At 35.4% G+C, this 27,567-nt stretch overlaps 1 protein-coding gene across 4 annotated transcripts in view; it reads right to left on the reverse strand.

The window, feature by feature from the left end:
- The window catches only part of UBR1 (ubiquitin protein ligase E3 component n-recognin 1), a 58,886-nt gene that overhangs the window by 20,741 nt on the left and 10,578 nt on the right, over positions 1-27,567 (reverse strand). The window contains exons 2-30 of one of the 4 annotated variants that reach the window (XM_063398625.1): positions 26,319-26,575; positions 25,570-25,648; positions 24,130-24,240; positions 22,699-22,829; positions 21,565-21,703; positions 20,994-21,056; positions 20,573-20,696; positions 18,727-18,834; positions 18,197-18,285; positions 17,301-17,399; positions 16,488-16,645; positions 15,757-15,856; positions 15,355-15,483; positions 14,906-15,086; positions 13,943-14,004; positions 13,617-13,727; positions 12,633-12,698; positions 12,422-12,523; positions 11,753-11,816; positions 11,212-11,336; positions 10,261-10,313; positions 9,170-9,272; positions 8,608-8,656; positions 7,226-7,380; positions 6,261-6,360; positions 4,480-4,589; positions 3,774-3,863; positions 2,029-2,210; positions 1,707-1,912 (exon numbers count right to left, since the gene is read on the reverse strand). In XM_063398625.1, the coding sequence (XP_063254695.1) occupies positions 1,707-1,912; positions 2,029-2,210; positions 3,774-3,863; positions 4,480-4,589; positions 6,261-6,360; positions 7,226-7,380; positions 8,608-8,656; positions 9,170-9,272; positions 10,261-10,313; positions 11,212-11,336; positions 11,753-11,816; positions 12,422-12,523; positions 12,633-12,698; positions 13,617-13,727; positions 13,943-14,004; positions 14,906-15,086; positions 15,355-15,483; positions 15,757-15,856; positions 16,488-16,645; positions 17,301-17,399; positions 18,197-18,285; positions 18,727-18,834; positions 20,573-20,696; positions 20,994-21,056; positions 21,565-21,703; positions 22,699-22,829; positions 24,130-24,240; positions 25,570-25,648; positions 26,319-26,575 (3,346 nt within the window). Of the gene's footprint in view, positions 1-1,706; positions 1,913-2,028; positions 2,217-3,773; positions 3,864-4,479; positions 4,590-6,260; positions 6,361-7,225; positions 7,381-8,607; positions 8,657-9,169; positions 9,273-10,260; positions 10,314-11,211; positions 11,337-11,752; positions 11,817-12,421; positions 12,524-12,632; positions 12,699-13,616; positions 13,728-13,942; positions 14,005-14,905; positions 15,087-15,354; positions 15,484-15,756; positions 15,857-16,487; positions 16,646-17,300; positions 17,400-18,196; positions 18,286-18,726; positions 18,835-20,572; positions 20,697-20,993; positions 21,057-21,564; positions 21,707-22,698; positions 22,830-24,129; positions 24,241-25,569; positions 25,649-26,318; positions 26,576-27,567 lie in introns of all 4 variants that reach the window. The other 3 variants (XM_063398623.1, XM_063398624.1, XM_063398622.1) reach the window with 3 other exon arrangements.

Raw genomic sequence — 27,567 nt, forward strand, 5'->3', positions numbered from 1 at the left:
TACTAATCTTGCACAATTCTAAACAACAGAAACATTATGAGAATTTACTGATGTCTATGTTGTATGTGCACCTAAAGTGGGATCCCACTTCCACTTTAAAGATATCTAAATAATACTGAACAACAGCAGGACTCCATGCCTCATCTGGGGGCCTGTTCATGATTTTGAACAAATACATTTGAATCTGACAAAATGAACAAAAAAAAGGATCCTAAATTGCACTGAAAATAATTCTGTTTGACAGCAGCCAAAGCTGCCCTCAGTCAAATGGAGACTGAAATAAGAAACCTTGGCATAACACGGAATTGCCACTATCTGCACTTCTGCTGGGGGAACAAGCATTTTTCCATTTATTTAGATCTTGAAAGAAAAAAGTTCTTACAGGCCCCCTTGTAACTGATGAGCAGCAGAGGACCATGTAGTAGGGTATAAGTACTATAAATAACGCACAGAAACAATTTTAGAAAAAGGAACTCCATTCTTTTCTTTTTTAAATTATTTTAAGAGCCCAATATGTCACTACAGAAAATTTACAAGTGTATCTGACTACAAGAGCACAGGACTTAACTCTATTTCAGGGTCCATGGAAAAAAAATGTAGTTAGTATATGACCTATATAAAATTCCATACAACTGACTCAAAAATGCCATTACCAGTAGTTTGCTGATAAAAAGAAAAATGGATCAAGCAGGATTCTGTAGGAGTTTGTCCTAGGCTAGGACAATTATGATTATGATCTTTTGTCTGGTAACAATTAAGAGTTTACATATAAACTAAAGCAGGAATAATGAACTGTCCAAACATAATTTTAGTTATTTTCTGCATAGTAGTGTCTATAAAAACATAGGACATAGCATCCATTATGCTCTATGAGCTGACCACAAAGCACAAAAAAACACCCCTACATCAGAAAATAAGAAGGAATTTAGACTAGAAGTTGTGACAGCATCTATCTTAAAATATCACTAACTTCCTTTAAAAAAAAAAAAAAAAAAAGTCAGTGAGCACTTAAGTTCTCCCTTATCCTTGTATTTATTTTCTTCTTCTCCTTAAGTAACAGGACCAAAGTTTTCATCGTGTTTAGTCAACTGCTACTTACAAAACAAATTCTGCTGGGCTTTGTGTTTCCTGCTAGCCATATGCTATTACACAAATGAAACTCTTGTGATTGTGTAACTTGCTTGCATTCAATTTTCTGTTCACTCATCAGATGATATTATATGATCCTTGCTTAGATTTTTGTCATTTTTTATATTGTTGTTTTTATTACTTCCTGGACATATAAGGGTAAAAAAACCCAAACCAAAGCAAACACACTAACCCTTTTCAGGTTGGCATATTGGCCTCTGATAATGTTCATTATTTCCTCCATATTGGGAAAATTTGCAGCTGTACTTGAATAAACAGGAACTATGGACTGTCCTGGGTTTTTTCCAAAGTAAGTACTCCCACCAAATCTACATGTTTTATTAAGTCTTGTGAGATCAAAGCATTTTCTGATTTCCATCAACAACAAACCCAAATATTCATATACCTCCCATTTAAGTCTTAAAGCATGGATTTTAAAGTAATTTGAAAGTTTGCACCCTTTTTTCTTAAGTATGGTAAGCCATTTACCTGACCAAACAAAAGAGTTTAGTTGATTCAAAGAGTTTGAGCTGCAGGTACAGAACTGCTTGTAATCTAAGAGAAGAAAAATCACGTACCTCCTGAGAGTTCAAGAATTCTGCTCCTATTCTGAGTTAAGGCAGTTGACTTCTGCACACAGGCAGATAATACCATGGCAGCACTTTCCAACTTTACTTCCTGCTCCTCCTGGCAAAGAATACAGGTCAAAATTTCTTTCTCAGAGACAGATGGACCTCGTTTGGGACCCAAAGCAATTCTGGAGTAATCAATTGCTGAAGTGATGCTGTAAAACCAGAAGTGACACAGATATAAAATAACCAGCTGGATTTTCTAAACTAACTGAATTCTTCCAGACATCTAAGAAGGTCATACACTACAAGTATGTCTATGTTTTTTTACCTTTCTTCTTCCATAATAGCATCATCTTTCCCCTGGGTCTCCAGTGTGTTTTCATACAGGAGCTTGTGGGTTTCAATGAAATTCCTCTGCAAGGCAGACATCTGGGCCATTATCTTCTGACGGTGCAACCTCGCTGCTTCCGCCTTTCTCTTCCGCTCAGCTTTCTCCTTGTCCTGAGTGCTCTGTGTCTTACAGTAAGAGAATAAAGAAAACACAGGCAACTAAGAACATCAAAAAATGAGAAGATTCTCTCCCCATTATAGGCATTCTAGCCACTGACATCAAATTCCTTAACTGATGACACTTTAATGAGGACAAAAAGTTAACTGATATCTAAAATAAAAATAAACTCAAACCTTTACATGTTGACTAGGTTCATTAACTAAAACTAGACTTTTGTGATCTGCAAAAGGTGACTAGTACAATCCCTAGCCCAAAGATAAGATCAATACTACCTGAGTCATTTCAATTAGGTACTTGTCTGTTCCTAAGAAATGTTAGTGAGGTGAACATCAAAGCTTTCTCCAGAGTTCTGTTGTTCTCCCCAGAAGTGAAACCCTACTGAGTATTCACTGTCTCCCTTACAGAAATTGAAGGAAATTTTATCTTGACCTGCCCATCCATGACACAACAAATGTATCAGCATTTTATGCATCTGTGTGTTGTATTTTCATTATTCTTTACAGTACACTGGAAAACTATTGCTCTTCCAATATTTGCTCCTGCATCGTATTTTCAAAAACCATAAATAAAGCATTTCTATGCTTTAGTAATGCAGAATTCAAACAACACAGGTATACTTTATTAAAACATATAGAACCTAACTCTTCCCATCCAATTACTTAAGGGAAAATACAACATTAGACACAAGGTTTCCATTCACAATACCATCACTTTTCCAGGAAATCAAACAACAAATTGCTCCACAAGTAGAACTGTAACAGATTCATTTCTTACTGACTTGTGTATTTTGTTTGATAACTTACCAAATCTCATATGACACCTACCTCAAAAAAGAAACACAGCATATGCTGTGTGCTAAGTTTAGAACTAGGCATGCAGTGACCAGCCAAGAGATTGCTTGGGAGCAAGCTGTGGCCAAACAAAAGGTGTAAGAGCAAACTGGTCTGTCTTCACTGGCTAAGGGTGGTTAGATTCTTCTTTTCTGTTTGAATGCCAATTGAAAACACAACCACTCCACGGGACTAAAGTCATCTTTGAAATCTCTATTTCATTGTGTCATTTGATCACTAGAGTAAGAGGTTATGTTGAGGAACGGGCAAAGAGACTGACAGAATAATTACTCAAGGCTCAAGTCTTTATACAATCAGGGCAAAGGACATTAACCTCTTGATAGATAATGTAAATTACAAGACATCATTTAAAGTAGATCTGTGTTTCTGGTTATTGTACAATGACAGTATAATAGAAAAGGTGGTCAAATTACCAAGACAAGAAACGGAAAGATGAGAACAAATTACTTCCTTCAGCCCCCTTAATTGTGCACTTAATTCAGAATTACAGCCAAATTCACATTAGCTGCTAATAATTCCATGAAACATGTTCAGCACAAATTTCACTTACTAAAAATATTATTCTTAAACTACATCCTAGTTATAGACAACATATCAGAAATCCATTTTGAAAAATCGTAATTTTAGGCAACAATTCAGACACGTTATTGAAAATAGCTATTCAAAACATTAAATACAAGGCTTCCACTGAAGCTTTATTTTTGTCATTACCTCATCAGCTTTTGTAGCTTCTGAGCCTGATGTAGCTCCAACTGTTGCCAAACTAGATTTTTCTCTCAATCTCTTCACCATGTCAAACATCTAAAAAATAAAACACAACTTGGCTTTTATAACAATATAGATTAATACACTTCCAATGTTACAATCTATAAGCATTTGAACAGGCTGCCTGGAGAGTTTGTGGATGCTAGAAGTGTTCAAGTCCAGGCTGGATAAGGCTGTAGGTAATCTGGTCTATTGGAAGGTGTCCCTGCCATGGCAGGGGCTTGGAGCTCGATCATTTTTAAGGTCCCTTCCAACTCAATCCATTCTATGATAGACAGGATTAAAATTCATGGTATTTTGTTTCACGTTATTTTCAGATTTTCAGTTGGATTAAATCACTCAATACTACAGAAACACCCAAGACTGGATGTGCACTCCCAGAACACTGCTTTACTCATTATCTGATGTTATTTTCCAACATATATATGAGGAATATGCATAAAGATGTCATTACTGGAATGAGTTACCCAAGCAAAAATTGATTCAATACTTGAAAGTACAAGTAGAATGCTGTAACAGATCAAACTTTTCAAGAAATCATTGCAGCTGTAAATGGATTATATGTAGGAATTATATGCAGGAATCAAAACACCTTTCATATTAGCTTTCTACACTACTGATATCAGATCACACTTATCTCTCCTCTGTGTACCTGCAGTATCCAATTGACTGTGTCCTTCTGTGCCTCTAACTGGGGAACTCTCTTCAGTTTCTCCAGAAGCATTAACACGTTCACAGCATTCATGGCTGAGCTTCCCATTCCTTTACAAAGTGAAAAATAGAAAAGGGCCTTCAGGGAAAAAAAACCCCTAACATTTTAATATACTTACAACCATGGACATGCCTTAAAATACTGCTAATTATATGACACACATACATGAACACAAACTGTGTAGTTACATTTCTGGTATAGTTTCATCTGTTTCTTCCAGTTATAAATAGTATAATTTATCCCCTTGTAGATTAAGTATTTCTGCTTTAGAAAATTTTTGCTTAATGTCTCCTTAAAAAAGAATTGCCTTTCGCTTCAGGGAGAAGCAGTAAAGCTCTTTAGAGCTTACCTATGTTTGCTAACAGCTTAGTGTGTACATGTTTATTTCTGATCACAAAAGCTATAGTAATTACAGTAATTATTTCCTTCCTCACAACTTAGTGAGAGTCTGTAGCATTCTAAGCTCTTCCCTAACACAAGAATGCTTTAAAATGGAGACCATTCTCTTCAATGATATTTCTTTTGCAGCACTTTTCATATGGAATTAATTTTACATTTTTAGTAGGGAGACAAATACATCGCAAAAAGAACTTTGTTTTAATAAATTGCATTTAAATAAGAACTTTCTTACAAAAATATTGATCATTTTGCATCCTTTTCACGTAAATAGGGCTTTGATTTTTCTGGTTATGCAAAACTAAAGCCAGCAAAGTATTCTCTAGAATCTCAGTTATAATTATGACTTTTATTGCATTCCTATAGTTGACATGAAGCTTCTTAAATGGAAATACTTTCAGAGCGATGATACTTCTCCTTTCTCACCAATAACAAAAAATTAAAGAATAAAGTGCATTGGGAGTGGTTTTCAAACACAACATTTTTTAAAAACTAAAAGATACTTCAGCAGTTTTATGTATTTATTCTTGTAGAAGGTATTTGAAAGATTGATAGATATGATGTTTAGGAACATGATTCAGTGGTACACGTGGCAGTGCTGACTTCACATTTGGACTTAATGATCTTAAAGTTGTTTTCTAATATGAACAGTTCTATGATTTTACTTCAAAGTTCTTATGTCTCTTGCATCTCACAAGTGACAGTTGTTTAGCTTGATAATGTTTTTTTTAAATTTATTTTTACAGAGTGAAGCAGAAACTCTAGAGAAGATGGAAGATTATTTAGAAAATTCAGATACTGACTCCCACACAGTAGCCCTGAATGTAATATTACAAAATTCTCAATAGAGATTTGAAAAAGAAAAGGGTACACGCCACAGCCACTAAGGTCAGTTTCCATTTTCACTGCCATAGTAAAAGACTAACTTGCAGGAAAATCAGTAATTGTTAAGATCAAGGGAACCAAAGATGAACACAGCTCACTTAAATCCACTGCCATTTTTCAAAGAGTTGTTAGTTTCCATTTCAATGCTGTTCTTGTGAAGGAAAAAACATTCTCAGTTATGTAACACTAGTATTACTTTTCATTTCATTCCCAGGAACAGAAGCACATATCCTCTCCAACCTACTGGGCAACTGGGAATAGAAGAAGCTAGTCCAAATCTCGTCTCTTAACTATTAAAAAAAATTAAAATTATCAGATTTTAAGATTATATAGCATAAAATAAAACCTTTCTGATTAAATCACTGAATAATTTCTTCTAGTTTATTTGAGTCCTTACAAAATCAAGTTAGCCTAGTTTACTCTGTGAAAATGAAACATACGTGTTGCTTTGTGATAAAAATCAAAGGTTACTTCTTCTTCAGGAGACTTTTGTAATTGCTGCTTCTCTTCTAGTAACCCTAAAGACAGGAGATGAAGCACCTGAATAAAGAGAGAAAAATACTAAGTCTCATTCAATGTTTAAGATATGGAAAGCTGGCATATAAAATAAGGATGTTTAATACAGTTCTATATTATATATTGATTATATTAATGATAAAACACACGAAAATGTAGAGATCATACATGGAAGGCGAAATAAAAAAAGCACAATATAAATGTACAGCATGTTAGTAGCAAATCAACTTGCAAATGCTTTTCATTAGTAATATGTGAAATCTGTACTTGGCTAATTCCATAATCCAAAGATTAGCAGGATTGGCAAGGCAATTAAACAATCTATACACTATAACAAAACTGATTAATTCAAACTGTCATTTCAGGTCCTAATTCTGTAAATATTAAAATAACAATCCTGTTAAAACAAACAAAAAAAAAACACCTCCAAAGAACATTTCAACAATGTTTTAAAAGACTAAAGTCACTGCAGTAAAATTAAACATTTAAATACTTACAAAAATTCTATTATATCATGACTGAGGCCCCAAAGACATTTATGTATTTGGAGACTCTGCAGCTCAAAAAATCAAGGAATTCCAGTAATCAAAGGGTTACTTAATTGCAAAGTTTCAAGAAAAAAATGAGGTAAGGAGAATTACATATTGAACCAGCTTCAGTAGTAAGGCAACACAGGGAGGAAAGTAAAATAGAAAACTTTAATACTATTATGTATCATGTTTCTATTTTACAGCACAGACAGATAATTAGTAACAAAAATATTTTCTTTGCCAGTAGGATTTATAAAAACAGGTTTGGGGACACAATTGTTCCAAGATAATCTTTACATATTTTGGTCTTATCATAAGCAGCCAGCACAGGAGTGAGAAGATGCCAGGGCCAGCCATACCATCTGGATCATTGCCTCAGTCCACAGGTGGGTCTCCAGCTCCACGGCCCGCTGCAGCAGGGTGCGCAGGATGTGCATCATGACGTCGCAGGTCAGCAGCCGCACCACGTTGCTGAATGCAGGACTGAAGTCTGGAGGGGGAGGTGGTGGCAGTGCTAGGAAACAGATGTGCAGACATCAATGAACTGACATCCCACACAGAAGTAGACAGCACAAACATATTCATTTCAGTGAAAGAAACCCGCACTACAGCTCACATGTCTGCAGCTCTAAATTTTTTCTGCTACTGGCATTCCAGTCATTTCTAGTTGTACATGTCCATTTGCTGACTTAATACTGGAACTCTCATGTGGAATCTTGGCATCTACTAACAGGACCTCATTTAACACCCCAGCTTTTCCCTACCAGGAACCACTGACATCAGTCTTTAGATACCTGAATGCCTATTTTCAGATTGCCTCTTTTCAGAGAACCTCTGTGAATGCAGTATTTCTGAAACCATCATCTTTCTGACAATTCAGGCTGAATGAAGTTACTGACAAAGACAAGACAGCCAAATAAAAGAACATGCAGGAAGTACCTGCAGCAATAAAAGTAGCCTCAGACACATCAGTGCCAAGAGATATCTTGGTATTTTGGAACTGTAGTCTAATTACATGAGTCTCTGACAATTACGTATAAATAACAGCATTTCTACAAATGTCTACAAAATTTATTCCCCTGATAACATTTTAAACTGCCAGAGTGAAAGGGAAAGGGGCAAAGTTGAGTTTATTAAATTGTTCACTGTACTTATTTGTTCAGCTTACCAAGTCCTCCTCAAATTAACTCTATTACATGCTTGTGACTTGAACGGGTAAAAGTAAACTCAAAAGGGAAATAACATTTGTGTTACAATAGAAACATGGGGGTTCATTGTTTTATATGTTCATAGCTTACAAAAAATATTTCTAAAACTTGAGTCTCATTCTTGCATTACAGAATGGATATGAGCATTAGCTCCTGTGGCAACCTTCTCTACATGCCACTATTATGTCTCAATATTGTGCTAAAGAAACTGCTCACAAAAAACCACCAACTTTTTCCTCTTAGTTCCTCCACCATAAAATCTGAGTTGATGGGTTTGTCAATAGGTACCGTGTCATGTTTATTTCACTACACATAAATAAACTCAAAATTCCAGAATTCCTGTCCATGATAAAGAAAAAAACCAAAAGAAATGCCAAGTGCTAATTAATGACAACTACTACAAATCAAAACAAATTTAATATGAACTCAACTGTCCACTAAGAGGTCACATCTCCCAAAGCTCAGTATATATAGACAACTACATATACTACCAAATTAGCACATTTGTTGAATCATCAATTTTAGAATTTTACCTTCATCCCTGTTTTCTTGTTTTCTTCTTTTCTTTTGTGTATGTTCAGCCTACAGAAAAAGGAGTGTTGTTGTATCAGCACCTCTACAGAAGTACACAATAATGAGATTAATGAAATAATGAGAAACCCTACACCAGAAATATGGTAAGATACCTAATAAATGCCTGGTTGTGTACTAGAATTTTGTCTGAAACATGTTTAACAACATTACACTTTGCATTTAAATTTGTAGTAAAGATAAATAGACATATTTGCTTCCCCAGTAAGAGTTACAAAAGCAAAGTCTGGAGTTTCACAGTGCAGAGACACATTTTGTTCCCAGCATAGAGTTAACAAAGTTAATACACAAGTTGTCACAAAGGAAACACTAATGCAAACCATACCATGTAAATTTGTATTGAAAATCTTAACTTCATGGAACTTTTAGTTTTGAAGGTAGTTGCATCTACTCTTTACTGAATCAATTTCTTTAGATTGCATTAATACAGCAAAAATTCTTTAAACATTGGTAAGTATGTACTGGTTTTTTACCACCTTTGAGAGTAACTCTTACACTGCTTACCTTGCTATGCTGGGTCTTAGTGTAGTGATAAAAGAACATATTGAATTCCTTCAAACATTCATCTTTCAGTTCATATACTCCATGACCAGAGACACCTGGTTTCCTTACAGAGAAATATTTCATGATATACAGATTAATAATGTATGTTCAGCACATCTTCAAATGCAAACAAACACAATTTGTTTTCTAAAGAAGCAGGAATTGTAATGGTTACTCACTAACTTTTTAAAAGCAGAGAGTGAGTACAGTTATGAGTCTTACATTTTCTAGACAGGATTTACAGGAGTAAACAATTCAGGAGCAAAATATCTCTAGTCTATACCATCTAGAGCCTCTGAAAATTCTTTTTAACTGCATGGCTTAGAATTTCAGACATTGGATGCTATTCCACAAAATTCAATCATTTCTTTAACCAAAGTATAAAACAAGTAATACTTGCTGCTTTCCAGCCAATGACATTTTTTGAGCTTTTCATATAATTCTCAAAGTAAGATTCCTAGATACACCTACAGTTGTACGTAATTAAACATGAACAAGCAAGCCACATGAAATTTAAAGTAAGGTATACTAAAATAACTAAAATAAGACATTTTTCCCACAAAAATAGCAGACATTTGAACTGGGTTTTTTTTCAACTACAATTTCTTGTTCTATATTTGCATACACACAAACACACACATATATATTTATATATAAAATTAATTCCCAGAAAAAAAGGGAAAGTCCCAGAAAAATAGCAACTAAGTAACACTTATAACAGTTACTAGACAGTGATTGTCAAAGGTACAATGACTTCTTAACTTTCCTAACCATCTTTGAAAAAAAATGAACTTTTGAAGATTCTCCCACTAGGACCTGAGATTACTAAACTCCTGAGACTCCTCAAACTGAATTTGACGCAAGGGAGAGAAACAGCAGCAGCGTAGGATATTCCACACACTGTTCTCTCCTATGCATATTTGCTAATATATTTATTTCAAGACAGCAAAATAGCTGAACAGAGACTGTAGTTCAGCTTGTTTAACCCAAACAGAATCTAAGAAATTTTATTTCACATCCAGGCTACTTACAAAACAACATTAAGAACTTACTTGAATGTAGCCACTTTATCAATTACATTCTCCAAGCCAGTTTCATTGTTCTCCTGTTAAAAAATGTAGTTTGGGATAAACATAAAATGATTGAAATATCTTCAGTATTATGCTACATGTAACAAAAATAGACAAACAAATGTAGATAATTCCCTAATTCATGAACTATTACCTTTGGCCCGCGGTTAATCAGATAGCAGATATTCATAAATGGCAAGTTCCAAGGAAGTATCAAAGACACATAATACTTTTACTTAACAGTGTTGAACTTCATTAATAACAGAGCTGATCTCTAGAAACAGGCCAATGCTTCCCCAATCTTAACGAAGGGATAAAAAGAGGCTGAGATTCTTTAAAACAGTGAATGTGATATTATGATAATATTTCATTTACAACAAAAATTTAGGGTTTTTTTGCATTGATTGCTGGCCCTGAACACTCGCACAGACAATAAAATGTAATCCACATCCCTCACCTTTGCTTGAATCTTCAACAACTGTAATGGAATGGCAAGGAAATCTTTGTTTTCAAACAGATATGTACAACACTTGACTTCAAATGGATCTGGACAGGTTTAAGTGATGACAATTACAGGCATAAATTTAGCAATAGTGCACATGGCAGAATGTTATCCAGCTCCATCATTCTACAGGGCCAAACCATAGAATTTCACAACTTCTCTTTTTGAATCTAGGAGAACTGTAGCTGAATCAAAAAAAATCACTTCTTAATCAAAAAGCATAATTCCCATGTAAGTCTTTTCAGATCAGTCCTACTTGAATCTGACATTTACCTTTACATCAGTAAGGTGTGTAAGCCCTTTTGTCATGCCACTTTGTAATTCTCAAACCAACATTTAAGTTTTATTTTAGAAATGTTTCCAGATAAAGATATGAAAGCTCAAGAAGAAAGACATCAAACAAGGAAAAAAGTAAATAAATCAGGACTCACATTTTCAGGCAAGGACTTGGTAATTGCGCTGTGAGCCATTGGTTCAATACATAACAGATGGATGATTTCTCTCATTATTACATCTTCTTTTGTCACATTACTGATTCCAGGCACATATCTTTCCCCTGTCAGAGTGAGCCAAAAGAATGGAGATTAGGATGGGTATAAAGCCAATTTGAATTTTGCACCATGATAATGGTATTGCTGGGATGTTTCATTGTGTAAGTTTGCATTTGTCAGAAGCCTGTCCCAAGTGTGTGAGAGTAAAAATGTTTCTTAGCCTAGCTTCCTAACAAAATGGGTCAAAATGGACTCTCTTCATATTCTACTGTAATGTCGACTATGAAGTTATCTAACAGCTTTTTTCACTGTGCAACTCCTATTGCTTCCAGCTGACAAATAGTTGTGCTACTGAATCACCTATTTAAAGGAGGCACTCTCCAGTATCCTCTCTATACTATCTATGTTAAAGAAAATCATCAAGCCTGCTCTATCAAAGCAATAATCCATTACTGCAGCAACAGGGAGGAATGAAACTTACCCACAACATAGATGAGAATCTGTAGCATCTCTTCTATTAAAACATTATATTGCTTAATCAAATCCTGCAAGAATGAGAAAAATCAGTTTAAAAAAACCAAAACAGAAGCGCAGAAAAAAATCCATCCATTAAACAACACTGAGCTCAGCCTTCCTATCTACTGCTTTGCTGAAGCATTGTACTCTAGGAAGAAATTTCCATTCTAACAAGCTAGAAAAAGTGCCTGCTCTGGTAGAGGAGATATTAGACAGCAACTAGAGCACAAGATTCATATGCAAGAAGAGAAACAACAGCTAAAAAAAAGTATCCCAAATGAAGGGTTATATCAAAGTTCAAGCCACAAGAAGTAGCATAAGAACCCTTCCAGCCAAAATAAAAGCAAATAACATGGCCTAAGAGACACAGAAATGCTATAGTGAAGTAATTTACATGGACTTTGGGAGATGGCCTATGAAATATGGGTCCAAAAGGAGCAAAATTTGCTTGCTAATTTTGAGGAAACCTCTACAAATTCCAAATACAAAGTATTTACCTAACCACCAGCTCCTGTGGTTACTGACTTCTTGTGTGGCCTTAAAAACGCAGCTATCAACAATAGCTAGTTTTTCTTATTGATGTTACATATACTCCAAGGTGACAAATTAAACAGCACAAAAAATTGCCACTTACCTGATCTTTGGTGGGTTTGATCTTTTTGAAAGCATCAACAAGCTCGTATCTCTGCAGTATTAGCAGGAGAAACTGGTTTGGATCCATAAGAGATGCACCTATCTATCAAAAAACCCAAATTAATATGAACATCACTTGCTATTTCAAAATCATGCAAAATTAACTGAATTTTTTAAAAATGACCACTATGCAATGATTCAGAACATTATACCTGGAGCATGATGATGTCTTTATCGTACATCTCTTCTCTGCATTTAACGTCTTGATAATAGAACACCTAAGAAACAGGAAAACAAAATAGAGCTATTAATCTGTGTACCAAATGTGCATCAGTTAATCTCTGAGGCTTTTCTAACTGTACCACACCTCTACTGAGGAAAGTCTGTATTTCTTTCAAAATAAATATGTACTTTAATGGAAGTGAAAAATGTTTTTTTACCTATCCAGAAAAAGTCTATCCCATACTTCACACTCCCTTCCAACACGGTATAACTCCAATGGCTGCTACTGAATTAAGTCAAAACATTCTCCTACTATCCCAGTTCTCAGAAAGACAATTCTGCAGGGGTTTACCAAGATTTGCTTCAATTTCATCAAAAGGTCCAGTGCAAGGTTAGCAGAGAATTTCTGCCATCAAAGGAAGAAAAAAAAACAACCACAACAAAAAAAGCCCCAAAGTGAAGCCAAAGGAGTCAAATGCAAGGGTAGACTCTTCCATTTACCTTTACTCTTGCGACAGAAGTCACAACTATTAGGAGATGTTTGCCTGCCTAGCTATAGGGTACACAAAAGTTAAGTGTGAGACTAAGATAGTTTAACTTTTGTATATAATAATCTCCATACACCATGAGGAACTTCTAACCTTTTATGTTATAAGCAAGAGTACTAAGTACTTATGCAGTAGTTATGAGATCTGAAAATAGCTTACAGGTAGACATCAGCAACATTAACACTACTTCACAGAGTAAGGGTCATAGCACAGATGAAAACACCCATCTAGAACAGGGAGGTAAAGCCATTGCTGAAGCTAGAAATAAAGCCATGTAACCTGAATTTCCACCTAGAAACTTTTCTGTTTACTGCAGGAGTGATCCCGTGACCTCTCTCTGCACTGGATGAAGCCCTGGCAGCATCACTGAGCAGCCCTTGCAAACACCAAGAGGAGCAGCTCAGCACTGAACACTGCAGGGAGTACCTGGCTTATCAGGGAGAGCCCGTTCCTTCTCCACATCTCCGCAGCAACCTGCGCAACCAGGACAAGGCAACGCAAAGGATATTCCACTAGCAGCTCCACTTGAAATTCTTCCTAGAATTTCAAAAAGGAAAAAAAAATTAAAGAAACCCTCAGAATAAATCTGCCAGTGGTTTTAAAAGTGTCAGTCCTAATGAACAAAGATATATTGACAGCTGAAAAATAACTTGTATATGTGCCATGAAGGTTAGAGGCTACAGCTTGAGGCTTTTTTCTTTCTAGAGCATAAATCACAAAAGCATTTGGGAAAAAAAAAAGGAGTCTCTTACAGGAGAAACAAACTCGTGCAATCTTGAGATGGCTCCAGTCTTGCTTAATCGTACATGAAGACCTACAAAACCAAGGAAGAAAAGTCAGAAAATAAATCAAAATCAGTGATGATTCTCCAACCCCTTCTAAACGTTAGCTAAATCATCTACAATTCAGAGAATTACAGAAAAAAAGCCCTAGTTTGTTTAGAAAAGACTCCATACTTTCCTTCTTTTAAAACAGAAGATCTATTACATTATCACAACATTATCATGATGCAAAGACTATGGACAGTCTTGCAATCCATTACTTATGAATAAATTTCCACTGAATGAATGAATGAATGAACACCATCTAAATTGAGATGCTATATAACATTAGAAAATTTTTTATTTCACATTTAAATCATACATCAGTAATAAACGAATTTCAAGACTACAAGGCTTAACAGATGGTATCTTGGTATCAAATGATGTGATAAAGAATCTACAGCTTCATAATAGCATGTGACTTCATTTGTATTCTACAGAAAGCAGTGATTGTATTCTGCCAGGAAGCCTGTTCTGACATTGTGCAAACGTATGTCTTCTATGAAGAGCATTTGAACAGTCCTAAGATATGTATGGCTGGAAAATAAATTCAAGTACGGTAATAATGGACATTCATTCAGATAAACCAGATAGGAACAGAACCAGAAACACTTCAGAGAAAACTATGGATCTCATTAAAAAGGAAATTTTTTCCTTCTTGACTGACTTCTCTCTGTTCCATTTAAAAAGACATCCTCCAACTTCCACAGAAATGTTTTGAGAAAAACTTTCCCTCGGTGGGACATATGGAGAACACATCTTCCTGATCATGAGAATGTCAGAAAGTCAGAGAGCAACTGATCTGCAAGGACTTAATCCAAATATTTTCTGGAATAAAGAAATAGAGATGGATGACAAACATGGTTTAAACAGCAATCGAAACACATCACTTACCAGCAAGAGTCCTAGACAGTGGCAAATGTATGCTGACAGGATCTGCAGACACTCTGTAAGGTCTGCTCTCCAGGGTATGGCCACATAAGTGAAACACTGTCTTCTCCCGAGAGCGGCCATTGGTGCTGCACCTCATCACAGCTTTGTGACATTCCCTGTAGGACCTGAGCAGCAGCTCTTCCTAGAATTTAAAATACATATGTAGGTTATACTTAAAAATCATACAGTCCCTCCTTTCTCCCTTTGTCACACTCAGATTAATTCTTTTCATACCCAGACCATTTTTTTTGTGGACAACTACACTGAACGATAGAGAGCTTTTGTAAAAGCTGCTATTTCAAAAGCTCACAGGAAGATTCACAGAAGGCATGCATGCAAGAATCCCAGAAAATCTTACATCATTCAGAAATCCAGAAAATTACATCATCCAGAATCCCAGAAATACTTACATCACAGGCACACCACTCCTGGAACATCAAAAGAATGTTCTTGAGCTGCATCTGTATGGCAATAGCTGCTTCCCAGTCAGGGTCCACCTCAATGTGCTGACCAATCTGTCTTTTTATCTCCTCCATTCCCTGAAATGGAAATCCCACAAAATACTCTGTCTAAATCAGTGATCACAGGCACAACAGAAAATTCCACAATCAAACGGTAAAATACATGTAACTAAATATGATGAGTATTACTTCTATAAACATGACTTCTTCACCCATCCAGACCAGGGACTGAAGAACTTAACATTGTAATTGCACATTTATATCCATTATAATATTATGGGAAAAAAGACGAGCTGTAATATTTTTCCTTCCAACAAAATATTAGAAAGAAATTATTTAAATGTATTGTACCTGCATGCAAGTTAGAATCCTTAGGAAAGAAACAAATCCTTCTAAAAAACGCTCCCTCAGACCGTCTGTCCATACTGTAGGCTTGCTGACTAAGACATACCTGTCTCCAAAAAAAATATTATCATCCTTTGCTCAGACTTCTCTTATGCTTGTATTTCAAGTGTTATTGAAATACAATTGTTTTCAAGTGTTTTTATACCATCAACTATGTAATCAAATTACATCTTAAAGTAATCACAAAATTTTCCCAAATACTAGAAAATTTCTCAAATACTAGTACCTTGGTGTGACTCTATCATCAATTAACATATTTTTTTTAATTCCAAGGTACTTAGGGTGGTTTAGTCTTACATTACTCAGCTTATTAGAGCAAATTTGTACCAGTAAAAGTAGAAAACCCTATGCAGATAAGGATTACACAGCTTTCTCAGAACGATAGCAAATAGGCAACCAATTTCTCATACTGTCTTTCAGCAGATACATTTTATTTATTAATGTGAATATTATATGCAAGTAAATAATGGGAAATCAAAAAATTTTTAAAGAATGTAATTTTGATATTTAAAAATTTTAAGTTTCCACCAAAAAAGAAAACATTAAAATTTCATACATGTATTTTGAGGGGTCTGGGGTTGATTTTAAAGCAGTTTTATCATCAGACTCTGAACTGAAACACTTCATCATACTATGAATATTTTAGAGCTGCTCTAGCTTCTCAGCCTTACACTTACCTGAGGTCATATATTACTGCATATACCCGTTTCAGTTTGTCTTGACTGTAGCCTTGGAAGTTGAACTTATCATTTTTGTCTAGGTACTCTGGAAGCACTTCCAGGAGTGTCTCTGTAATGGTGGTGATTACATTTTGCTCTTCAATAAGATGTCGGGCCTGCATGAAAAAAGTGAAAACTTTTTCTTCCTATTTTTGTTAAATGTTTTCATCAAAATATTTTGCTTTGAATCCAGTCTTTCTGATTAAATTTTTTTAAGCATTTTGCAAAGAGCCCAAGATAAAAAACCCCCACAGCATTTATTGAGTAGGAATACAACTACGATCAACTTTGTATGTTTAATTCTGACAGCATCTATATAATGGATTTGCTGTTTTTTTCTAGAAAGATCATGTAGAAAAGAATTTTTACATTAGCACTTCAGCCAAGAAACATATAACCTTTAAAATTTATAGGTATACTTCCATCCCGTATTTCACCCCCACAAGAAGACATTTAATTGTTTTTTACCCCTTTGCTCTGTTTTTAAAGTCACATAGACAGGTAAATGTGAGCAGTAAATAAATACAAAGTTAATGCAGAATACAGTATGCCAGGAACACACTTATTTGCATTCCCTCTATGTTCTGTAATGAATTTTCAAATCAACTCAAGTTCCTGCTTTCATATTGGCTGTAACAAATCTCAAAATCATTCACGTTCAACTCAGCAATGCATAAAGACTCCCTGCCAAATACAACAATCTGCAAAGATGGCATTGCTAGCAGTTCTCAAACTTATTTTACACCTCTAGCAGAGACAGGCTGCACATACCAGAGTAGGTACAGTGAACATCTGAACTGAGAGTGCTGTCACAGAGAGAACTCTGTCATGATCATCACTGATGTATTCCTTTTGCAATGCCTTGTAATACTAGAAAAAGAGAGTATTGGGGACATTAAACAAATGTTAATACAAATGTTTACTTTTTTTTATTCACACGAATTACATCTCAATGTGCTTCTCCCACCTAACAGATGCAGTTCCAACAGAAATAGCACAATGTCCTCGATGCATCAAAGCAATTCAATATGGCCCCACTACCTTAATACTGAAGATAAGCACAAATTTAACTGATCTGCCAGACTGGAACCAACTTTTTTTTTCTTCTACAATCAATATTCCCCTGAAAAAATATTAAATATCTGAAAAAAAATTAAATATCTGCACCAAAAATAGTAACATCATTAACTTCTTATAAAACAAGTCTTCTCCCTGCAGTGAACTGCATGGATAGTTGTTCAACAACTGTCCGTAAAAGATGAAGTCTTTGTTTGCTTTGTTTCAGTCCAGAGAAAATCAAGAAGTATCAATCACCTTTATCAGAATTAAAAAGTCTCACTCTAAAACAAAAACTTTGTTACATGTTTTCTACATTTCTTAATTAGTAATTTTCAAAAAGAAAGGCCAATTTCAGTTGCAGTTCACCTGGCATTTCAAAAGATACACAGAATATTAACAATATGGCATTCAAATGAGCAAATCCCTACAGGAGTCTAAGGAACAAACCGGTGACACGGGAATTAATTGACTGCACTCTATAAAGGCTGAGCCAGTTATTGAAGCTCTGCTTGTTTAAAATTCATTATTTATATTGAAACAGTTTTCACTTTGGGGGGAAATTTAATAAAGCTAGTACAAATTCATAGCATAAAAACTAAACCATTTACCTTCACAAATTCAACAGCAAAAAGTTTTTTGTATTCCATTTCCATGAAAAAACTACTGAAGATAAGTTCATGAAGAACCTTCCTTGCCCCTGCAAAGAGCCAATACAATTCATATCACTTTGTTGTACTAAGATGCAGCTTTTTGTGGGGGGAAAAGACGGAACCAATTAATAAATTATAATTAAAAATCATTAAAAGCCTTGAAATGGTTATGAAATATATGAACAAAGTTATTAATTTGGGGGGGGGTGTTGACATTTATTGGTATGTATTTAAAACACAGAGTAAGCATCAAGTCACTCAGTGTCAGGTTGCATTTTGTAAAAAGATTTTTCGAGATACATAAAGCAGGACAAATTGAGGTGGCAAATATATATCCCAGATATAAATTAGCTCAGCTGTAAAAATTGAGGCTGTATAAAAACCGTGAAGAAATGTAATTCTACACACATAGCACTTCATTTATCTGTTATACACATGAAAAATTAATTCAACAAATCTTTATTTTATAGCAACATGGTTACACAAACCTTTATGAAGTCTTGCATCCCACAGCATCAACTTGCTTATAAAGCAGGGGTTTTCAGATCCAGCTTCTTCTTTGAGACATATTTGACAAAAGATCTGGCGGAAGTCACCTGAAAGGATGAAACTACTCATTTGTACAAGAATGTTTCAATAATTAAATTATATGACACAAGAAAAATAGAATTACACAATTCTGTACTTAAAAGAAAAGGCACTTTAGTAAGGATTACCTTTAACATTTTTTCTCAATGAATATACTCCCACAAACCCTTTACCTTACTAATTTCTTCCTATTATTTTTGCCTATCTAATTTAATAAAATCTGTGATGCAGAAGAGTATTTTAAAATGAAAATAATTTAGACAGCTTTCCAAAGCAGATCCAGAAGAAGCCTTTACTGTGTCTGCACAGAAATGCACAGTCTAGGCAAGTCTCTGCTGGTCACTGCTTCAGGCCTTGAAAGTCAGTCTTTTGTAGAATTTCAGAAATCTTTTTATATTTTCTTGCACCTATCTGTAAACACAGTACTTGAAGTAGTTTTGGGGATCAACATATCACAGTCAACCATGGGTTTTTAATGTTTCAAAATGAGGCCTTATGTTGCTAATCTGAAAAGGCAACGAGTCATGAACCAAATTCCCCACAACCTGAAAATTAACATTATTAAATGCTTATTGATTCATGTTCTGCCACTTGAAACAAAATCATGAAAAGAACAGGAACCACAAGATCATAAAGATGTTCCAGCTGAGTACAGAACATCAGGCTCAAAAAGCCTATGTGTATGTAATCCAGAAGAAGGACAGGAATGTTTGACTTCAGTCTTTGTCCTTAAAGATTCTCCTAAAACATAAAAGTATCTGTTAACTTACCTGGATAAAAATCAAACTTTCACTCAAAACTTTGAAATAATCCACACTCAAAAATTTGTACTGATTGAAAGAACTGTGTGAGGAATTCAGAACAGCAAGAAAATACCACTGGCAAAATAAATACAAACTTGAAAAGAACAGAATGCTAAGATTTGTAAACACTCTAAAGAATTACAAGAAAGGTACAGTTCTGATCTGTGTATTTCAAGCGAAAGATCAGCAAGCATTCAGGAAAAATGAGAAGAAATCCACTCTGTTAACTAAGTTTACAAAGGGGCTAAAGCAGACCACCAGATTTACCTACCAAGAAGGAGGGTAAAAAGTAAGTAGAGCTAATTTATCTAAGCATATTTGTACTGTGTGGAGAAATTTTACGATAGCTTTAGTGTGGCAAGACACAGGTATGAAAAAAAAATAACAAATCAAAAGTACATTGATTTAGAAAACTTTAAAACCGTAAGCACCATCAAACACCAGAACAATGTTTGAAAGCTTGAAACAGACTTTCCACTACTGGAAAAAAAATTTAGTAAGATTTTAATTTGCTAGTTTTACTGACACTTTGTAATGAATCACAGCTATCAAATTTGAAGCAGGAATTAATATAAGCAGTGAATGTATCTTTTCACTGATAGAGATGTTCTGTGGCTTTCCACCAGCATTGAGGTTTAAGTGTTTAAGGAGTTTAAGTGTTTAAGGAGTCACACACTGAGTGCGTGTGATGCTGAGAATAATAAAACTTTGAGATAGTGCTCCATCAGGGAAACAAAAACACTTATTTCAACAAGAAGGAACAGAAAAGTACTGCTATTCATAACCTCACTAACAGATACCAGCACCCATGCTACTGAATTATTAATTTTCTAATTAGAAAGAACATCCAAGTATTTTAATTGACAGAATATCATATATAACACTGCTTAATTCAAATACTGGCATTAACAAAATGCCAGTAACAAAACCCAGTAGTGCTTACTTGAATAGCTCATGAGCTTGTTCAGCCAAGAACCAAGGCGCAAGGCAAACTTCTGGTGCGCCATAACGTCAGCATGCAGAACCTCCACGTGAAGCGGTCGCTGAGAAACATTTTCAGAATGCCTCTAGGAGTCAGGTAAATGTTAGTACATATGAAACAAAATAACATTTGTTTCTTTATTTATTTTCACTACCCACCATCTCTCCCAAGCAAAATGAAGAAAACAGTTTGATGATTTATTTCTGAAGGTATGTATCTCAAACGTGATGGTGTAAATTCAACTCCAAAAAGTTCACAGACAAGTTATAAAACCATGGAAGTACTGAGCTAAACACTGTACAGCAGACAAGTAAGTCCTCAGTATTAATACTAATTAGGTTGGTATGGGGTGTTTTTTGTGAAGAATACTTTAGGAAGTTACCTTAATTTCTTCTTTTGCTTCCTGACAAGAGGCATAATGTCCTGCCTTAACAGCTCTACGACCCTGTTCAAGAAAATATCGAGCATGAGACCAATATAAAGCAAACCCAAAACATCACAAGTCTGATCCTTACTATGTTTTTTACACATAATAGAAAAACAGGGCCCAACATCACTCACAGTGCTATTAAACATGTAGAAGCAAATGAAACTGAACAATTATCTGTAGGAAAAAAGCTATCCAAATTAACAACACAACAACTATCTAACTTATGATTAAACAAGGAAAATTCATGTATACATTAAAACACATGAGAGAGATTTCTGCAGAATACTTTACATACAAACCAGATCAACTTTCCTCCTGGCACAAAGTACATGATATAGCAAAGTATAACTAGAGATATGTGCTTCCTAAAGAAGTTCTCCACACCTGAGAAACAAGTGTTGACTAAGAGTTGCTCTCTCCTCAAGCTCCAGCAACCAGAAACAAAGATTCTGTAACTAAGTGACTGTAGTAATAACTCCTAATGATTAGAAGGTGACTCTCTCTGATATCCCAAATGCACTACCTCTTTATCTATGGCAGTTGTATGCAACTGGGCTTCACCAAGCTCACAGCCAAGTGCCCTCTGCAGGCTGTAGATGACGTGATCGTAAGAATGGTGTTCATCATTGAAAAGCACACAGTAGTAGCTGTCTGCCTTCTCTCTGCTGGGAAGAAGGTAACATGTACAGATAAGTAAAACTGTGAATACTGTCCTATTGAATACAGTTTAATCGATAGCTCAAGAAGAATGTCAAACACAATAGAAGTTATTCAAGTAAATCAAGCATATTCCTCATGCTAGTGACACCCCCCCACCATCTATGCCAGAAAAAGCCATAGAAATAATGTACCAAGTACAAAAGAGAAGTTTCGAAGTTATTTGATATTCCCTTATAATTTCCTTTCTCTGCTATTTTATGAACCCATTTTTTGTAATGTGATACACAGCCTTCTTCCATTTTCATAGAATCATGGAATGGTTTGAGTTGGAAGAGACATTTAAAGTTCATCTAGTCCAGCCCCCCTTCAATGAGCAGAGGCATCTTCAACTTGATCAGGTAGCTCAGAGCCCCATCCAACCTGACACTGAATGTTTCCAGGGATGCTACACCCACCAACTCTCTGGGCAACCAGTTCCCGTGTTTCACTGCCCTCTTTGTAAAAAATTCTTTCTTGTATTTATTCTAAATCTACCCTCCTTGAGTTTCCAAACCCTTAGCCCTTGTACTATTGCAACAGACCTCCCTGAAAGGTTTGTCACATCTCTCTCTCAAGCGCTGTGGAGAATCTGCCAGGTCAGTTCTGCCCCCTGCCCCTTAGCACCCCATCAGTGTCTCCCAAGACAGCCAATGGCACCTGGTGGGTCTCTTCACTCCAGCATTTCCCCCCCTGTGCACTAAGACCTGCTGCTCCACTATGATCAGGCTGGCTCAGGAGCACTTCCCTTCAGTGACTGATGGAGGACAGTCACACTCTACTTTTGCCATGAAGAATCAACATATTTTCTCTACATAAGTCTAGGGCAAACATGCCATAATGATGTTTACAGGGATTTCAGCACTAATGTCTGCATAGTGTGAGAATACTCAGGCAACATTATAATCCAAAATTCTAAAGTTGCTAATGCATTGAAAAGAAAGCTGGAAATACCCCCTACCTAATGGTGAGCTCCACAGGCAGTTCCTTCTCTTCCTCCCAGATCAGCATATCTACCATGTATTTTATCACAGAGGGAAACACTCTCCTAGAATGCTCCATAATTTCTTCATTCAACTGACATTCAGAGTTCTGCAAAACATGAGATAATATTAATATGGAAAAGAACCTGAAAAAAAATTTAAAGGGAGTTGGTAAAGTACCTTATTAATAGAATAGGAAATTATACTAAAATATGTATACATATACTGTAAATTATATATATGCTCTTCCACTATAACCAGGAAATTATCCTTTTCCACGATTTTCAAGCAAATTAACCTCACCTAATTTCTTCTTTTCAAAGTTACTTCATCCCAAGGGCTCTCGGTAGTATTCCAACAGTTTCATATACCTTTCTTTATGCATCCATGGTTTATCTAGGACTAGACTATGAAAGGTCTAATCAAATGTGTTCGCTTCCTTTTTTTTAACCTTGCATTCAAAAAAGCTGTTTAATAGCTTTCTGTATTCCCATAGATAGTAAAAGTTTTCAGTGTAGACTAAGTAACAAGCTCTAAGTGGTAAAAAAGTTACTCCTCATTGCAGCTTCAATCATTTTTATCTCTGAGATCTATTAACTTCCTTCAAAAAGAAGGATGAAAAGGTGAAGGAAAACTTTGTCTCATTTTTCTGTAAGACCAGTGCTTTTATTCCTTTTCTATTTGACTTTTTGATAACATAAATAATTGTACATTTGCTAAAAAAGCACCAGGGATTAGGGGTCTGCTTGCAATAACAAATGCTGAGGTTTTTCTTATTATCTCAGAATGAAGGACTCTGAAAAGACCCCAAATTTTACCTGAAGCAGCTGATTTACCTACATTCTCTTTAAGAATTCTTCTTAAGATGGCATATTTCTTCTTAATATGTTCCTTTACAAGCTAGAATAACCGTAAGACATCCTAGCATAAGAGGTTTGTTTCAAGGTGTAGAAAAATATTTTTTAGTCGTAGTGACAGATGATGCACCAGAAGTAACTGAAAAATGCAACTGTTCACTAATGCAGCACAGTAGAAAAGAGAAAATATTAAAATCAAACTTCTAAACATTTGCTAACAGCTGGGAAACCAATCGTTTGTAAATAAGAACTGTGTAATATATTTAGCAAAGTAAAGAACAAGAGACTGCAATTTTAATTCCAAAGAAAGACTCAAGTGCACAAAACAGGTAGATGAAACTGTCTCCAAACAAAAAGCAAAAAAACCAAAGGGTGTCTAATGTATATGTTTGATCCCAAACCCTTGATCAAGGAAATCCTGATTCAACTTGACTGAACCTGTTACATGAGTTATACAATACACATACATTCATATAGAGGAATAAGCACTTTTGAAAAGAAGAAGGTAGCATTTACAATATTTATTAATTTCACTTTAAGCAATATTCTTACTTCTTTTGGAGAACTTGATGCTCCAGGCTCGTGTTTAGTACATAGTGGTCCAGCCTTCCATGCCTCTGTATCCCCACAGTCACAAAATCCACCTCCAGTAGAGTTATGCATCTGGAAAAACCACATATTTCAGTCATGAAATATGCCCATAAAAAGCAAGAGGAAAATAGCAATGTGCATTATTTAAATCAAAGGCAAGTATAAACACATACTTAAAAATAGAAAAGTCACTGCATAAGCAATGCAGTGCCTTACCACAACTTTTTTTTTCTTTTTTTAGATAAAAAGAAACTTACCAGAGGAGAAGGGGGGTAAAAGATAAACTTTTAGAGCAGAAAATAAAGAAGGAAATAGAGCTGCTGCTACAGAAAGATATGCAAGTCCTAAATAAATTTAACTTGAAACTAAGTGAAAAAGCCTATGACTGATGAGTGTTTCATAAATGGCAAAATATTTCTGCGTTTATCCACAAAATTATAGCAAAGTCTTCTTGTTCAATGCCTTCTTTAAAATTACTTCAAGTTAGAAAATAATATTTTAAACAATGTCCATATTAAACAGACATTTAGTACTACCTCTACTTCTAACCAAAGAAAAGATTACATGATCTAAATACACTTTCGTAACTTTAACTTTGCACTGCACTTTCAGAACAGTACAAATTCTGACCCTCCATTTTGGCTAAAAGTTCAGACAAAAGTCAGGCAAAAACAATTATCCTTAGCTTCCTCCAAATCCCCAACCTTGAAATAATTCTAAAATATCTCTGACCAATAAAAAGACATTCAGAAATCTGTTATTTACCCAAAACATTTTAAAATAACCTGATCTAATTAGACACGCTTCGAGCAGGAGACTGGACTAGGTGACTGCCTTAGGTCTCTTCCAACACAGATTATTCAGTGAATCTATAAAGAGCACATCCTGTATTCTTTAGATAAAAATGCTATAAATCTGCTCCCATCCGACTACCTATTTCCATAACTGCTGTTCTGCCTGAAGAATTTACTGAAAAACAGGGAAATGACAACAGCTTCTCAGCCCAGCTGTGGTTCCAAATGCTCTGCAATCATTACTGTCTGTTTTCCCTGTGTTTTCACCTCACTTATATCCCAACAGTACTGACTGGCACTTAGGACACAACTGGCATTTTCAGTCACAGATCTTTGCTCTGACCTACACTTCCATGAAATTGCCAAAGAGAATAACACTGTATGCATTAATAAACACTCCTTTCTCTTTTGTTTCTTCAATTAGCAATTTGCTGTTCTTAGAAGGAGCTTTACATAGCTAGTAATACAAGAGACAAAGTAATTCACAAATCTCAGACTTTATATTTTTAATAATAAAATTACTAATGGTTTATATGCAGTTTATTATAGCCGTAAAAGAACTTCTCTAAAGCTACAAGTACAATTTCTTAAAACAAGATTTTCTTACCTTGTACCGGTGGTTCTTGTGAATGCTGTTCTGGAAGCAGTCAATACAGAGCACACAAGTTGGATCAACTGCACAGTCTCTGCAACAAAAATGGTAAGTGGAAAACTTTCTAAAACAAACACCTGAAATTTTCATGCACAAAAGAATATGTCACTCTGAAAAAAAGAAAAATTGAGATTAACAACAGATTCAAATCATAAACATACTGACTTTCATCATCTTTCTGTGACACGGAGTAACCAGACTTGTTAAGTTTGAACCATGTACTCAAATTTGTTATACCAAATTCTGTACAAAAAATGCTCAATAATTTCCAGTGTCAAAACCTGCTCAGCAAAATTTTTTCTGGTTTTGCTAAGAATAAGGAGCTAGGAAAACCGGGGAGGACTCTGAATTAACCTTTATTATTGCTTCCAAAATCAGTCAGTAGTCAGTTTGCTGATAAAACTTTTGCTTCTACTAGGTTGTGTTTCTAACTTTTAAAACAGTTAGAAGTTAAAATTTGAAAAAAAATCCTTTCTATATGAGCTAGGAATATATACTTTGAAATTTAACTTGTACAATTTCATTCATGCACGTAAATATCTGAAAATATGGAATTACACTCATGGGCAATCTAATTCCATTTTATCCTATGTTTCTATATATTGCCTTTTTCCTTAAAATATGGTCACTTTTTAATTTAAATGCTGTTTTATTCTATGCAAAATGTAGATGACAGGTGCTAAATAACACACCCTCACTCTTACCTGCAGGAGTATGTTGTCTCCCCTCCTTTGAATACCTTCCCACAGAGCTGGGAGGTTCCACTCTGTTGTAGTTTCTCCAGGAATATATCTGGGTCCTCCCCAAACAAGTAACATTCCAGGGGGTATAATATTCCTGCCTGGACCATTTCCTCTTGTTCCTCCACCAGGGGGTCCATTTCAGCTGAGTAAATATTTGGCACATGTTTTGCCAGCCACTGTAAAAATGTGGATTGGAAGTCGAATCTTTCATCACACCACTGCAACAAAAAGTACACCCATCGATAAACAAATAAGTAAAAATAAGAAAATAGGGTTACACACTTCTAGTGTGAATTCAGAAGACTTTCCTACATCAAAAGCCAGTTCTTTGAGCAACAAAATCCAAAAAATCACGGATTTCCAATGATTTCTCTGTTCTTTTCCACCACAGTAACCTCTGTTCCTTTGAAGTCTCTACTAAAACACTCTAAGGCAAGAGCTGGCAACTGCTATGTTACGATAGAGAAACCCATGCACTAATTCATTTTCAACTACACTCTTCCCAGCAGGCCAACCAATATACAAAGCTTGATGTCTGCTCAGCTGCCAACAAATGGAAAGAAATGCCACAGATGGGAAAAGTTTGGGATTCATTCCTTTGCCTGCTGACAGTCACAAAACATGTACCAACTTTAATGGTCTTCTAAAAGCCTTGCTGAACTTGGCCTCGGAGGCCACGAGCTACTGAGGAAGAAAGAAGCCCAAATGATCATACAAGCTTATGGTCATTGGGAAACCAGACTAAAACACAATTTCATTTTAGCAAGACAATTAATGAAAGTACTTGTGTTTTGACTTGTGGTTCTTAGGCCATAATTTTACTTCCAACTTCTTTACTTCTCCAAACAGTTTTTTCCAATTGTCCTACTTGTCTTTCAAGTCTGAGTATTCTTTCTTTTATATTATTCTCATTATTTAGAAATAAGTCTTGGTTTTCCCCATTGCAAGACAAGGCTCCTAAAGACAACATCCTTTCAAACACAACCTTGGTTAATGTCCAAGTATCGTGGAACATCCTAAGTTGGAAGGGGCTCACAAGTGTCATTAAGTCCAAAACAGGACAGCCCCAAGAACAGCACCATGTGCCTAAGAACATTGTCCAAATGCTTCTTGAACTCTGGCAAGACTGGAGCCACTTCCACTTCTCCAGGAATCCTGCTCCAGTGCCCAACCACCGTTTGGGTGAAAAACCTTTTCCTAATATCCAACC

The sequence above is a fragment of the Prinia subflava genome, chromosome 5 (genome assembly GCF_021018805.1).
Source record: "Prinia subflava isolate CZ2003 ecotype Zambia chromosome 5, Cam_Psub_1.2, whole genome shotgun sequence".
Taxonomy (NCBI): Eukaryota; Metazoa; Chordata; class Aves; order Passeriformes; family Cisticolidae; genus Prinia; species Prinia subflava.